We start from the raw sequence: 15,188 nt of genomic DNA, 5'->3' as shown, positions 1-15,188 counted from the left end.
TTTTTATTATATTAGCTCTACCTATCCATGAGCAGTTGATATTTGCCCAGTTATTTAAATCTGATTTAATTTGTGTGAGAAATGTTTTATAATTGTTTTCAAAAAGTTTCTGAGTCTGTCTTGGCAAACAGACTCCCAGGTATTTTATATTATCGAGGTTACTTTGAATGGGATTTCTCTTTCTAGCTCTTCCTGCTGTATCTTCCTAGACATATATAGAAAAGTTGAGGATTTATGAGGGTTGATTTTATAACCTGCAACTTTGCTAAAATTGCTAATTGTTTCCAGTAGTTTTTTGGATAATTTCTTGGGATTCAACCTCAGAGACCCTTGACATGACTTTTCTTTGATATTGTGCTCAGGTAATAAGGAAGTCACATCATTTATCTGAGCCTTAAGACTCCTAATCCAATAAAGTCTTAAAGGGACATTTCAAAACTTTTTAAGGAAAAACTAGTCTAACCTGCATGGGCAAAGTATAAAGTTATTATTCCTACTACAAATGGCTTCAAGAAATCTAAGTGTAATGGAAGCAACTAAATGTTGGCTCCCACATGTACATTCAAAAAGGCAGTAGGGATAGTAGGCACAACTCTACCTATTATCTTCTAGTGTAATGGGACTGACCACTGAGTACTATAATTCTCAGACTATGTGAATAATCCCTACCTATCCAAAACATGGAGTTTTTGTGAGCCTTATTCCAGACATTAGTCACTGAGGGACTAATATAATAAGGTGATGAAAATTATTCTGGTTGGTTAAGAACTGGTGATGCAAACTGAGCTGGAATAAATTGGGCATGTAAAGGGTTCAAGTAGACAATCTCTTTCTTTGTTCTTATTCCTGGTTTTCAAGTGAGGAAGAGCTATTATGAGCTCCTGAATGAGGTGGGGTCCTAGGCTGTCTTATCTCTTCACCTGTCTGCTATGCATCCCTGAAGACATTATATCTGTTTATTTTGTTTGTTCTTTCTTATCTTTTTTCTTTAATATTTTATTTTTTCCAGCTACATACAAGGAGGTGGCTAGGTGGCACAGTGGATAAAGCACCAGCCCTGGAGTCAGGAATACCTGGGTTCAAATCTGGTCTCAGACACTTGATAATTACTAGCTGTGTGGCCTTGGGCAAGCCACTTAACCCCATTGCCTTGCAAAAAACCAAAAAACCAACTACATGCAAGGATAGTTTTCAACAGTCATCCATTTGCAAGTTTTTGAGTTCCACATTTTCCTACCATTCTCCCTCCCCCCATAATGACAACAAACAATCTGATAAGACTTGAATATGTACAATGGTGTTTAACATATTTCCATATTAGTCATGTTGTGGAAGAGGAATTAGAACTAAGGGTTAAAAAAAAAAACCCCAACAAAAAAACATTTCTTTCCTTATCTTAAGTGAATGGTTCCTTCACTTGATGGTCCGAAGATGGAATGTACCCAATTATGACCCTGTGAGTTGCAAAACATTGGAGAAGCCCTCAGAAGTTCCCTCAGCAACTGTAGTAGGTAGCAGAGACCAAGAGAGATTTTAACAGCAGAAGCTAAGTCCATCAAGGAGTGAGTTTTGAGGATAAATCTGCTTGACTCCACCCAAAAGTAAATTGATCTATCAGTTAAGACATAGCATCTCCAAGAGATCACCTTCTCCATGAGCAACACCACATCCAGAAGGGAACTTTGAGGAAATAAATGATCTCCTAGGGCTGAGTCATGAACTATCCTTCCACTCCACACATTGCCTATTTATGTCTTAATACTTCAGGGCTTCAAGTTTGAGCCCATTTTCTTTAGGAATGTTGTGTTTTCCCTAGGGTGTGGGAAGAGGGAATGTTTAGGGCCAACTGCTTTAAATTTGGGCCCCCTCTTCCCATACCAGGAGTGAGTTCAAATCCCAGTTTGGGCAACATTTTTGCAATCTTTCTTCATGCTATGCTTTCTTGGAAAATATTCCTTTATAAAAGCTAATTGATATCACCTGGTTGATTAATCTTGGGAATAACACACTAGATGGGGGCTCATGAGCAATACTATTAGAAGAAACAATTCCTCAGACTTATTCCTAGGACTCTGAAGGGAGTAATGATGAACTACCTCTTGAAGTCTCAACTTGTTAATGTGAGTGGGGAGTTGAAAGAATGAACCTGGAGGGTACACCTATATCTTCAACTATAACTATAGAAACCTTACAAATAAGATTAATTATATACCAACTTATTAATAGACTGCATGATAACCTCCAACAAGGAGGTATATGTTCTATTTTTTGGATAGCTGGCTATGCTTCAGTGAGATCAGAGGGTGGGAATCACATCTACGTCCTTTACTTGTATCATTGTCTTTGTCCTTTTGGTCATGATTTTTTGAAAGTCATTGTGCCTCTTTTAATTCCTCTCAAATAAATGAGATCTACATCCTGGTCCTTGACTCCTGTAAGGGTCATATCTCCATAACTAAGGATGATAACTTCCTCATCCTGATTGATGATGAAAAAAGACTTCAATTTCAGAATGAAGATCCTTCTATTCCAAAAGCACAAAAGGAGGGGAATGTGAAAACATGAAAGCTTGTCCCTTTCTGTTGTACTTCTAGATCTTGATATTACTGAAAAAAAAGGGCTATAAGCAGCTTAGAAATTGTTAACATTTACTATGGAAAATTGACTTTTTCTTGTAAGAATCCTTTCTGCCTTTAAACAGAACTATAAAAAGGACCTGTTTAGCCTACAGTTTATTTTTTCATTTAATTTCTTTTATTTTTTTTTTTCTGGAAAGTCTTATCACACCCAATTCTGCATTACTCTTGACTTTCTTTCGATCTTATTTATCCTCCATCTGCTCAATTCAGTTGAAATATTAATTGTACTCAGAATGTACTCAAATGTACTCAATATGTACTCAAAAAAAAGAACTTAGCTGTTGAACCTAATGAAATGTCTATGATCTGTTTTTTTCCCCTTCATTGTCACAAGAAATAAAACTTTGCCTTGAATAGGCAAAGCAATAAAGACCACTGAGTCATTTTCACAACAATTCAATGGCCACTGATTAGAACTGAACCAATCTACTGAGATGACAGTAAAAATAATAATTATATCTTTTTATAGCACTTTCCTCATAGCAGACCTATGAGATAAGCAATGCAAATATATATTTTTATTTTTATAAGGTTTTTATTGATATTTTCTGTCTTACATCACTAAAGTTATCCCAGCTATTACACACACACACACACACACACACACACACACACACACACACAACCCTTATCAGAGAGCAATTCCTATGGCAAATAGTATTTTATAGAGAGGAAAATACCCAGCACAACTGATTGAAAAATTGAAAAATTGAAAAAGCCCCAAAACATGTGCAATGTATAACACCTGTGGAACCCCCCACATAGACAAAAGGGTAGTTTGGAGATGTCTTCTCATCTCCATTCAAGTCCAACTGTATAATTTTTCAACATTTCATTTTTGATTTTTTGTGTAGTTGTTTTTACCATTTACAATGCTACAATTACCATATATTTTGTTTTCTTTGCTTAGCTTACTGCACTCTGTATAAGTTCATATAGATCTTTGCAAGTTTCTCTATATTCATCACACATCATTTCTTCTAGCACAATAATGTTTCATTACATTCATGTTCCATAATTCATAGCTACCACAAAATATGTTGCTCTAAATATTTTGGAATATATGGAGACTCTCTTTTCAATGGATTCCTTGCAGTATAAGCCCAGTAATAAAGTGTCTGATTTAAAAAGTATAGACATTTTAGTTCCTTTATTTACACAATTTCAAAATATTTTCCAAAATGGTGTACCATTTCACAGTTCCATCAATAATGTATTTATGTGTCCATCCTTCTACAAGTCCTACAACATTAACTGCCACCAATTTTTGGTCATTTTTGCATAGGCAGGGTATGAACTGAGACCTCAGGATTGTTTTGATTATGTCTCTCATTATTTGTGATTTGGGACATTATTTCATGTAGTTGTAAGTACTTTGCAGTACTTTTGAGAACTATTTGTCCACATCCTTTGATCATTTATGTTTTAGGGAATGGAACTGTAGATGAGGAAGCTGAAGCTCAGAAAGATTGTCTACAAACTCTGAACACAAATCTGCTGACTTCAAGACCAGTACTTTCTATTAGCTCTCACTATTTACCTGATGCTCCAATATTCAAGATATCAGACTTGTTGCTCTTTAGTGAGCAACAACACAGAAAGTAGTTATCCCTCTCACCCAGCTGTTTGAAGGTTGGTGATTATGTCATTAAGGGTAACAACTGACATATTGGGAATTTTCCCCAAAATAGAAAAAGAGAAAGTAGGTGAGACTCCCACAATTTAATCCAATGCTCTTATTTTATACATGAAGAAGATGAGTCACAGAGAAGTGATTTGTCTAAAGTCTTACTGATTGTATAAAGAACTTGATTTAATACCACATCATCTGGTTATACACACATACACACACAGAGAGAGAGAGAGAGAGAGAGAGAGAGGAAATAGAAGGGAAAAATTTTGAGAACTAAAAAAGAAGGGTAAGATTCCTTCCTGGGATGAGGAGAGAGGCAGATATGTAATTAGAGCCTACCTATTTATGAACATGGACACTTGAACAAACCCATTTCCAGAGACATAGAGTCTTCCAGGCTCAGTCAGAAAAAGAAAGCTCTGCCTAAACTGAGGAGACTCTTGGCATTTATTTAGAACCTACTATCTGCCAGGCACTTTACAAATGTTATCTTATTTGATCTTCACACCAACTCTCTGAGGCACCTGCTAATGTAGTCCCAGTTTGGGAACTAAGCTAAAGGTAAAATGAGTTACCCAGGTCACACAGCTGAGGTCAGATTTGAACAGCTAGCTCTTCCATTGATGCAGCAATTTTTCCCCTTCTTCGGGTGTTCATTTTAGAACCAGTAAAAATTCCAGGGTCCCAGGGCAGTTAGGTGGCATAGTGGATAGAGTACCGGCTCTGGAGTCGGGAGTACCTGACTTCAAATCTGACCTGAGACACTTAATAATTACCTAGCTGTGTGGCCTTGGGCAAGCCACTTAACCCCATTGCTTTGCAACCCCCTCCCCCCAAAAAGTTCCAGGGCCCCCCTATTATTTCTTTTTAATACTTCAGCATCAGGGGGTCATATTTCAGGTCAAAGCTACTAGGAACTGGAGAACAAGGATTCCTGCAGTTAGACCAGGCAAAACATTCAAACAGGAACCCACCTTACAACCCAGGCAAGAAGAGGTGGAGTAGTGAGAGACCTAACTGTGGGGAGAGGCTTGTAGCTTCTCCTCTCTTAATTCAGAATTTCTCCCTGCTAGCACTTTCCTTGGACTGCTAATAAAAAAAAAAAAAGAAGCAAATCGCTTTCACTTCAACAAAATCTGAGCCTGGTGTCTCCTGAGAACTGAAGATCCCCGAATGGAGGGAGAGGAGGAAAAGAATGACTTAGCCCTTTGACTGCAGCAGTGATCCCACCTCGCATCCTCCCTTGAGGTAGTGAGAAACATCACTCTGTGGGGACGTTTCCATCAGTGTCAAATCTCCTTGGAGACCGGGGGTCACTCCTTGATTTTCCAGCTTACCCACTCAGCCCGCGGTCCTCCTCCCCAACAAAGTCGGTTTCCTTTGCTCCTCCCTCTTTCCCCCCTCCTCCTAAGTCGCATCCCCCCATTGTCTCCAACCTTTTCTCCCCAGCTGGAGCTGCCGGAGGGGTTCTGCAGCAGCTGGACTGTGGAGAGGCGGCAATTTGCAGCCTTAGCTAGCTCCAAGGGGCTGGGACCTGGGACCCCCCAGACCAGGGAGCAGGATGGAACGAGGTGTCGACGGATTCCTAGGTTTCCCCTGCAACGTGAATACCTCTGCCGCCCTGGAAAACGCCAGTGAAGTGAGCGGCAGTTGGGAGGGTTGGCAGCCGGAGGCAGTCATCGTCCCGGTGCTCTTCGCTCTCATCTTCCTCGTGGGCACGGTAGGGAATTCGCTGGTCCTGGCGGTGCTGCTGCGCAGCGGCCAAAGGAGCAGCACCACCAACCTGTTCATTCTCAACCTGGGAGTGGCGGATCTCTGCTTCATCGTTTGCTGCGTGCCCTTCCAGGCGACCATCTATACCCTAGACGGGTGGGTGTTCGGCGCGCTGCTTTGCAAGGCAGTGCACTTTCTCATCTTCCTCACTATGTACGCCAGCAGTTTCACCCTAGCTACCGTCTCTCTGGATAGGTGAGTAATAGGGGTTTGCAGGTGGGTCGGGGTGGGGGTGGGGAGAGAAAATCTCAAGAATTCTTCCCCTTTTCTTGAAACCAAGACCGAGAGAGTGGAAAGATTGAAGGAGGAAAAACAGGAAAGGGGAGAAGAACGTGGGAGAGATTAGAGTGAGCAAAGCAAGGAGGCGAGAGCAGAAAGAAAGGAGAGTAGAGATGGGTCTGGGTCCAAGAATCCTCGTTCTTAAAGAGCCTGGAGGGGTTTCTGCAGGTGACAGACACCAGGGTAGTGCAGCAGAAGGTGCAGCTGCAGGGCAGCCTGTGAACTTCGAGTGTGCTCCTCGTTCTCTAGTTTGTCTGAGGACCTGAACCCCTTGCGAGAAGTCCCTAGGGTCAGCACTGTCTGGAGCTGTCATTATTAAGAGTTCAGACGTGAGTTGTTACACAGGTAATAGAGAAGCAGAGGAGGGCAGACTCGGCCAAGTTTCTGTTTGCTGTTTCGTAGCGCCGTGCTCTGGGCTGAGCCAGAGAACGCAGGAGAAGAGCTTCTCTCTGGGAGCTGAAACATTCACCCAGGACCTAATTCTGAAAAATGGATCAAAGAAAGGGGGACAGGGTGGCAAGAGACCTAGACGCTTCAGGAGTTCTTGAGGAAATTCCAGAGTGAGGGTCAAATGGTCTTCCCTCCTGCCGGGGCCTTTACTGTCTTTGGGATGGGTTCCCAGAAATGTCGACTGGCTGCCATGGCTCAATCACACTGGCTCAAAGCCCAGAGTCTAGGGCCCATGGAGAACGGCGCTCCAGGCTCTATGAGTTTCACTAGACGTTAACCGAGTGCATGTTCAGAAGACTCTTAAATTTACAGGAGGCTGCCTCAGATATGCCGGTAATTGGGACAACTCATAGGGTTTGGAATTTGTTTCTCAGGATTGAGATACAAATAGGAACTTGGATTCCGTGTCCCATTGCAAGGTGGAAAATGCTTTTAACTTTGAAGTCTGACGGACAATTGGGTGACAAGAGCCACTTGTCCTAGTCAGGAACTCTAGAACTATATATTTATTCCCTCTAAGGGAATCTTCATGTGTGCAGATCTGACAATGTGCGTTCTATTTTCCCGTATACTGTATGGAGCCAGCAGCACCTCACCTTCTCTTCTGTGACCATGCTCCCTCAGCCCCATCCCCAGCCTCCAGCAGTTCCCTAACACTGACTTCTCTCTCTCTCTCTCTCTCTATCTTCCGGAGATACCTGGCTATCCGCTACCCATTGCACTCCCGAGAGTTGCGGACTCCCCGGAATGGACTGGTGGCGATAGGCCTCATCTGGACACTGGCGCTCATCTTCTCCGGGCCCTACCTCAGCTACTACAGTCAGTCGGAGCTGGCTAACCTGACCGTGTGCCACCCCGCCTGGAGCGCACCGAGGCGTCGGATCATGGACCTTTGCACCTTTATCTTCAGCTACCTGCTGCCGGTCCTCGTGCTGGGCCTGACCTACGCGCGAACCCTGCGCTATCTCTGGCGGGCGGTGGATCCAGTGGCCGCTCTCACCGTCTCCAAGCGCTCCAAGCGCAAAGTGACGCGCATGATAGTCATCGTGGCCACCCTCTTCTGCCTGTGCTGGATGCCCCATCACGCCCTCATCCTCTCCGTCTGGTTTGGCCACTTCCCTCTCACTCGGGCCAACTATGTGCTGCGCATCCTCTCCCATCTAGTCTCTTATGCCAACTCCTGTGTCAACCCCATTGTCTATGCTCTCGTCTCCAAACACTTCCGCAAGGGCTTCCGCAAGATCTGCGAGGGGCTGCTGTGCCCACCTGCTCACATCGTCTCCCGTCGCGTGCGAGTCGCCCCAACAAACGCTCGCCGGGGCAGCCTGCTGGTTCACGACTCCGTAGCTATGATCCCCGTTTGCAAAGTGGCGGGTCCTACCATTCCGGCTCCTGAACGTCCTCCTCCGAGAGGCTCAGTTCTGAGCCCCCTACCCGGCCCATCCTGGCGAATGGAGGACTAAGGTCCCCTGTACTGACCGCCCATTCATTGTGCTAGGAGCTGAATCTGTAGAACAGGGATTTGCCTGGAAAGACTTACAGAAGCCGATGTAAAGTAAAAAGTACTGTGAACAAAGTAGCAGCACCATTGTAAGAGGATCAGCTGCGAAGGGTTTAGCAATTTAGCGATCCAAAACAATTCTGAAGGACTTAGGATAAAAAAAATGCTATCCGCCTCCAGAGAAGGAACCGCTGGAGTCTGAATGCAGATGGAAGCATACTCTTTTTAAAACTTTAAAAATTTATTTTTTTTGGTCTCTTTCACAGCATGATAAATATGGAAATGTTTTGCATGACTACACATGTATAAATAACCGTTATGGAATTCCTTTTCAATAGGGGTTTGGAGTGGGGAGGGAGCAAGGGAGACAATTTAGAACTCAAAATTTTAAAAACGAATGTTTAAAATGATTTTTACATATAATTGGGGAAAAATAAAATTCTAAATTAAAAAAAAAGTGTCGTTTTGGAGGGAGCCGGAGGGAGGGAGCAGTCGGGAGATAATAGTCCTAGGAGTTTAATTAAAATGCTCAAATTGTCACAAATACTGTGTGTTCCGCCTTTGTCGAAGTGGGGGTGGGTGGGCTCTGGGGGTTTAGGGACTGTATAGAAGGAATCTGGGGAATTATAAAGAGGGCTGCCCATTCTCCTCCTACTATACCCTGGAGTCTCTCCACTCCTCAACCGTTGAGGTTCTGAAAGTCTGGAACTAAGATGCCCGCAACTGTGTGGGACCTAAGCTATTAGAAGACTGGGTAGCACGGCAAACAAACAAACAAACAAAAGCCAACCAGTTTAGCTGTCAGGGAGTCCGAGGATGGGAGAGCTGGACAAGATATGCAACAAGAGGCCACTTTCCGGCACTTGGCAGGTCTTTGTGCGCCTCATGTCTCTTACAGAGATAGTTGAGGACAAATGCGCAGGACTTCGAAGAAACTATAGTGTTTAAGTGCGTTTAAGTTCATTGATGAAAGAGGCATACATTCCTTAGTGAAACTAGCTGAATTGGACTGGTCTGGCTACCCCCATCCCCGTCCTTTCCCGCCAGCTGCTGGAAATCACTCAGCAGATCATATAAACATTGATTCCAACAGGTCAAGATTTGTGCAGCTCTTCAAGTAATTTTCATCAAACCCCCCTTCTCTCCAGGGTTTGGAGAGTTTCATGTGAATCCCAGTTCTGCAAAGTCTGCACTAGTCTGGAGTGCCAACTATCAGCCAGAATGTAAGCACTGCCATTATCAGAGAACCTAGACTAGAAATAGAGCCACTCTCCCAATCTCCTTGGCTACTAGTGCCCACTCTCAGAACGTTAATTGCTTACAGGAAGGATGTGCACGCTTGCCAATAATACTCAAGCTACATCCAAAGCAGTGCAGGTTTCTTTTTTGTCCACCACGTTTCTTCATGTAGCTCCATGGAGCCAGGTCAAATTCGCAGAGGCCAAGGAATAATGTGTGAGTGCCTGGTGTCCAAGACCAGCCTCAGTTCCTGAATGTAATATTAGGCTCCAGGTGGAGGGTCGGGTGGCTGGGGAGTTTAGGTAAAAGGACAGGTGCAGGGGCAGGCGTGACTGGCCTTGGGCTTTGTTTTCGGCTATTTGCGGAACTGAGGGAGGGCGGATGAGCCCCAAACTCGGAGCAGTTTTTATCTTAGTGAACAGAGGACAGTTCTGTAGCCCAGCTTTTCCCCACTACTAGCAGCCTCCCAGGAAGAGCGAACACAGTTTGGAGTTAGCGGCAGGGGGAGACCAAATTGGCGTCAAGACCTGGTCCCCAGGCTCCTTGGCAAGGATCAGGTTCAACGTGTCCCTTTCAGGCCTCTGCGGAGCCTTCCTGATGGCGATTCTGCGATTGCTGCTCGAGTTCTCCCTCCTGGGTTCCGGTAGGGTTAGACCCAATACCCCTTCTTCCCGGTCCCTTCCCTGGACCCCATTATCCCTCCTCCGGTTCCTCGCACCCCATTTCCTCGACTCCATCCTGAGGAAGGGGGTATGTGGAGAGGAGGAGGGTGGGATCTACTTCTGGGTGGCCAGGTTCATACTATCAGTGGCCCCAACCACTGTGCTCGTCTTTCCATTTGCGCAGCCTGGCTGCCCCACGCCTGCCTGGACTCGCTCCTGCCTGGGGCCAGTCCTCAGATCCCGGACAACGGGAGTGCGCCCCTGATCGTTGACGTGCACGTGTTTGTGTCCAATGTCTTCGATGTGGTGAGGAGGGCGCCGACGCGGGGAGGGAAAGCGGCCCCCAGCTCCTGGCTCCAGAGGCGATGACGCCGTCTCCCTCCTTTCTCCCTGACAGAACATCTTGCAGTACACCGTGTCCTCCGCGCTGCTATTGAGACTGGTGAGAGTGGAAACTGGGGGGGGGGGGCACGACCAATTAACGGAAAAAGGAAAGGACGGGAGGAGGCCACCCTGGCTGCTAGATTGGGCTTTAGAACACATCAGAAGCGCGGGCTTCCTGCCAGGCACTTTGCTTTGTTTTCGAATACAATAGGGCCTCTCTCTGCCTCTCCAAGGGGAGCAGGAGCTGCGCAGCTCAGCCCCCCTCCTGTTTTCCTAGTCTTGGTTCGACCCCCACCTGGCCTGGCACGAGAGTACAAACTCACGAAACTTCATCACCTTGCCCTCAAACTTGCTGTGGATCCCGGACCTTACTATCCAAGAGGCGTGAGTGGGAATCCTTGCCCCAAGTGAATCCTGGTCCTCACCCAAAGCCCCAAGTTCCCTCCATGGACTTTACATATTCCTTAGACTCCGTCCCTAAGGTCTTCCGTGACGATCTAATCTGATTATGTTTAGCGTAATCGCGGTCGTTGCTCACAAGAAGTGGGGGGGGGGCAGGCGGGGAGTAAGGCCCCTGGATCTTTCCAAGCTTCCAGCCCGCTGCTTCGAGCCATGAAGTCCGAGTGGAAGCAACCAAAAGGACTGGCCATCTGCTGTTGGACTCTTCTTTCCCTAGCCTCTCGGTAGAGTGGAGGGAGCACAGCCCACGGGCCCGGGTAAGCAGAGAGGGTTTCGTAGAGCTCTACATTGCACTCACCACCCAGACTAACTGCGATTTTGAACTTCTCCGTTTCCCCAGTGACAAAAGTGACTGCAACATCAGTTTCTATGCTTTCAGCAACACAGGTATGGGGAAATGGATGGGAGGTACAAGAACAGGGACAGAAGAACTTACTCTTGCATCAGTTCTGTTCTCACTCAGTCCTTCATTCCTCTCAGGATTAGAGTTCTTCAGCCTTGCACAGTATTTTCCTGGATTTGTGTTTCCCTTGGTTCTGCTTAGGCATCCCAGCTAAAAATAAGAATCCTTTTAACTCCCAGTGTCAGACTACCCTTAACCTTGCATTTGTTACAGGATCAATTCTACTTTTCTGGTCCAGTTTCAAAACCATGTTTCCGTCAGTTCCACATCTAGTTTTAGGCCTGGTATCTACATGTCTTCTACCATCTTCCTGGTCAAAAATTTAAATTTTAAAGAATATTGAGATACTGCTAACCATTGTATGCCTTCTTCCCCATTTCTTTCTGTGAAAAGTGAAAAAAAGCTGACTTGCTCAAGATCAGGAAAGTGTAGAGGGCAGTGACTCCAACCACTTTCATCTCCAATATCACTCTTCTGTTAAAATTATGCCAGTACTATGAATTAGGATGGTAGCATAATGGTCATTCAAAAGAACTGTAATGACTTCCAGAGCAGCTAGGTGGCACAGTCGAGAGAGCTCTGAGCCTGATCAGGTGGACCTGAGTTCAAATTCAACCTCAGACACTTATTAGCTGTGTGACCCTAGGCAAGTCACTTAACCCTGATTGCCTTACATTCATGGTCATCTCCAGTCATTCTGATTCCTATCTGGCCACTGGACACAGATAGCTTCAGAGGAGAAAGCGAATCTGGTAATTTAGTACAGCACCACTTCACTCAAATCCAATTCATGTGCTCATTCTAGCATCACCTTCCTGATGTTATGGTCTTCTTGGAGAATAAAGGACAAACAGCTTCAGGAACTCAAAATTAAAAACCCTTTTAAGTAATTATAGTAATATGGCCCTAGCTGCTACCAATACAAAGCACTTGAAGGTTTGCAAAACATTTTACATGTTCTATTGATCGACAACACTGTAAGACTGTTTTATTATGACACCCATTTTACAGATAGCCCCTTAAAAACCGAATGAGTCTTTTAGGGTACCTCCCTCCCCAGAGCTTTTTCCTTAAGTCCTTGCCTTGGATCACTTACACCTGTTTTCAATATCTTGACCTATCCTCCAAAGCAAGGGCCTATTAGGACCCAGGGATGAAGCATTGCCTTCCTTGACTTACCACTCCCCTTCTCCCCACTTTTCTTCCCACCTCCCATATAGTAGAAGAGTTAAAGTTCCATCCCCATGCAGTGAATGAGATTGTGAGTGTGAAGCGGGAATATATGGTTCGAGGCTTAAAAGCTCAGGTCCCAGATCAGCAGCTGGTACCTTGCTTCCAGGTGACGGTAAGCAGTAGAATACCAAGCTGGGGGGGGAGGGGATTGAGAAGTAGGACTATGAAATCCTATTTTTACTATATCCTCCTAGGAATTTACTGCATTAACCTGGAATTACTGGGAGGAGGAAAGCATAAAGGGAGGGAAGCTGGGTCATTTACCTAGAGCAGGTGCTTTACAGATTTTTGAAAAACATTACTTTTTCTTCCTTTAGTTAAGTTTAGAGAACACAGCTGTGAAGACAACAATGGCTTTGGTGGTGCCAGGAGTAGCAATTCTCCTAGCAGATATCTGTGGCAGCCTCCTACCACTGAAGACTATTGAACGTATCTCTTACAAGGTGACACTGCTCCTTGGCTACCTTGTCTTCCATTCCTCTCTGGTGCAGGCCCTCCCCAGTTCTTCCTCCTGTAATCCTCTCCTAAGTAAGTCCCTTCATCAACTAGAATGGGAATTTCTTCTTCTCTGGCCTCCCAGCTCATCCTTAGTTCCTTTCCTTCCTGACTCCACTGTCCATGGCTTCATGTTCTTACATCTAACCCAGTCAACCTAAGGATAAAACTAAAATATATATATGAAACTGCTTATTATCATCAATCCCTTTCCTATTCTTCCCCAGTTTCTAGTAAACTTGGTGCAGAAATTCTCCACCAGGAAGGGAAAATTGTTGCACTCATATTTAAACTCAATATAAGGAAACACTTCGAGTTTTTTTGCAAGGCAATAGGGTTAAGTGACTTGCCCAAGGTCATACAGCTAGGTAATTATTAAATGTCTGAGGCCAGATTTGAACTCAGGTCCCCCTGACTCCAGGGCTGGTGCTCTATCTACTTACTGTACCACCTAGCCACCCCAGGAAACACTTTCTGAAATATAGTCATCCAAGAAGCTAATGAACTGCCTTTGGCAGTAGTAGGTTTTTCTTTTACTAGGGATCCTCAAGGGTAGACTAGATGACCACTCAATGGGGATGTTAAAGAGGGAATTCTCTTATCAAGTATAGGTTGGACTGGGCAGTTTCTGAAATTCTAGTCTCTTTTGATTGTTTGTTTCCCCTCCTTCCAGTTTCCTACTTCACAGTGCTACTGATACTACTCTCTCTCAGCACCATGGAGACTGTACTAATGTGTGGCTTACTGGCTAGAGGTAACATCAGCCCAAAGATCAGACCAAATCCAGTCCCAAGAGAGGATGCATTAGACACTGTAAATCCAGGATCCAGATCTGAAGGTAGGAGAAGGCAACCTACCACAAAGAGAAAACAAGAATCTTAGAACCATATTTCGTGAAGTTACAAAAGCATGGGGATGGCTTTGTTTTGACTATGGTCCTTTGAGCTCCATTCCAGTTTGAGCAGGAAGAAGCTTAGCACCTTTAGTTTTCCTTAAAAATCAACCAGAAACAGCCAATTCTCTTTTTAGAAATGAAAAATACTATGTGGACTATTCCTACTCTTGGATGCCAGAGTGGACTCATATTTCCAGAAGTGATACCTCAACCAGGTTCCCTAAGGAAGTTCTCTAAAATAATAACTGAGGGCTTTCTAGTCTTAGATACAAATACCTAGATTCAGGATAGCTGTGGCAGGGATTTTTTATTCAGATATGTATGCTTTAGTTCTTGGAAAGGGATTTAACTCTATACCTACCCCTTCCACCCCCCCACTCCCCTTTTATATCCCTCCTAAAAGATTCCAGGGCCACCAGGAGAGCAGTCTGGTCCCTTGTGTTCATTTTTCTATTTCAGGAAATGGTTTTGCCATATGAAGGGCAACTCCCACTTTTAGTGTTTCTCCCACAGAACCCCAAAGGAGAGTTGAGGGGCCAAGGAAGACTTGGGCTGAAGCTATGGATCACATCTTCTTGCTGATATATGCAGCTATCATTGGATGCAGTCAATTCATCTTTGTCATAGTCTGGTTCTGGTGGGAATGCAAGTCCGAACCACCTCCTGCTAAGGATATTCCCCATGGAGGAAAGCCCAAGATCTAAAGGGGCAATACCAGAAACTGGATTCAAATTTCTCAAGAACCAAAAGTCCAGACAAGTAGAACTTAGTTTTCCAATGCAAAATCAGCTCTCTTTAACCCATTAGTCTGGAGTATCCCTGCCCGCCCCCCATCAGCATGCAAATGACTAGAAAATAAACCATTTTGCTCCATGCTTTTGTAGGTGTTCTCCTTGGGAACCGCACAGATTGTCACAGCACTTTATGCTGTCAACTCTGGACCTCACAGAGCTATACCATCTAAGGAGGATCTGACTTCATTGGTTTTAGAACGAGGTGGCAGGGCTAAACCACTGGCCACTTGGTGGATAGGTCATGCATCTCTGTCTTCCCTGCCCCCCTTAGTAGGACCGTTTGTGAAAACCCTCCCTAACCCAGTTTCCATGGTTTCTTTTGTCCAGCCTTCTCTTTCCCCAAATGAGA

The 15,188-nt window shown here is 44.8% G+C and overlaps 2 protein-coding genes across 4 annotated transcripts; both read left to right on the top strand.

The window, feature by feature from the left end:
* Positions 1-5,833: 5,833 nt before the first annotated feature.
* Positions 5,834-8,625, top strand: GALR2 (galanin receptor 2). The gene is made up of 2 exons (XM_074224524.1): positions 5,834-6,240; positions 7,469-8,625. Exons 1-2 carry the CDS (start codon positions 5,834-5,836, stop codon positions 8,235-8,237), a joined length of 1,176 nt encoding a protein of 391 aa, XP_074080625.1. The 3' UTR covers positions 8,238-8,625.
* Positions 8,626-9,637: 1,012 nt separating this feature from the next.
* ZACN (zinc activated ion channel) lies at positions 9,638-14,915 on the top strand. 3 transcript variants are annotated; one of them, XM_074224521.1, is made up of 10 exons: positions 9,638-9,730; positions 10,092-10,157; positions 10,361-10,482; positions 10,574-10,618; positions 10,838-10,944; positions 11,237-11,406; positions 12,643-12,767; positions 12,973-13,183; positions 13,824-13,988; positions 14,559-14,915. In XM_074224521.1, the coding sequence occupies exons 1-10, from the start codon at positions 9,691-9,693 to the stop codon at positions 14,747-14,749; spliced, it is 1,242 nt and encodes a 413-aa protein (XP_074080622.1). In that variant the 5' UTR covers positions 9,638-9,690; the 3' UTR covers positions 14,750-14,915. The 3 variants fall into 3 exon arrangements, with proteins under 3 accessions (XP_074080622.1, XP_074080624.1, XP_074080623.1); XM_074224523.1 differs by having other exon boundaries at positions 13,824-14,605; XM_074224522.1 differs by having other exon boundaries at positions 9,658-10,157.
* Positions 14,916-15,188: the final 273 nt, after the last annotated feature.

The sequence above is a fragment of the Macrotis lagotis genome, chromosome 2 (assembly GCF_037893015.1).
Source record: "Macrotis lagotis isolate mMagLag1 chromosome 2, bilby.v1.9.chrom.fasta, whole genome shotgun sequence".
NCBI classification, from domain to species: Eukaryota; Metazoa; Chordata; class Mammalia; order Peramelemorphia; family Peramelidae; genus Macrotis; species Macrotis lagotis.
The sequence above is the reverse complement of the archived record's forward strand: the minus strand, read 5'-3'. Positions and strand labels throughout refer to the sequence as shown.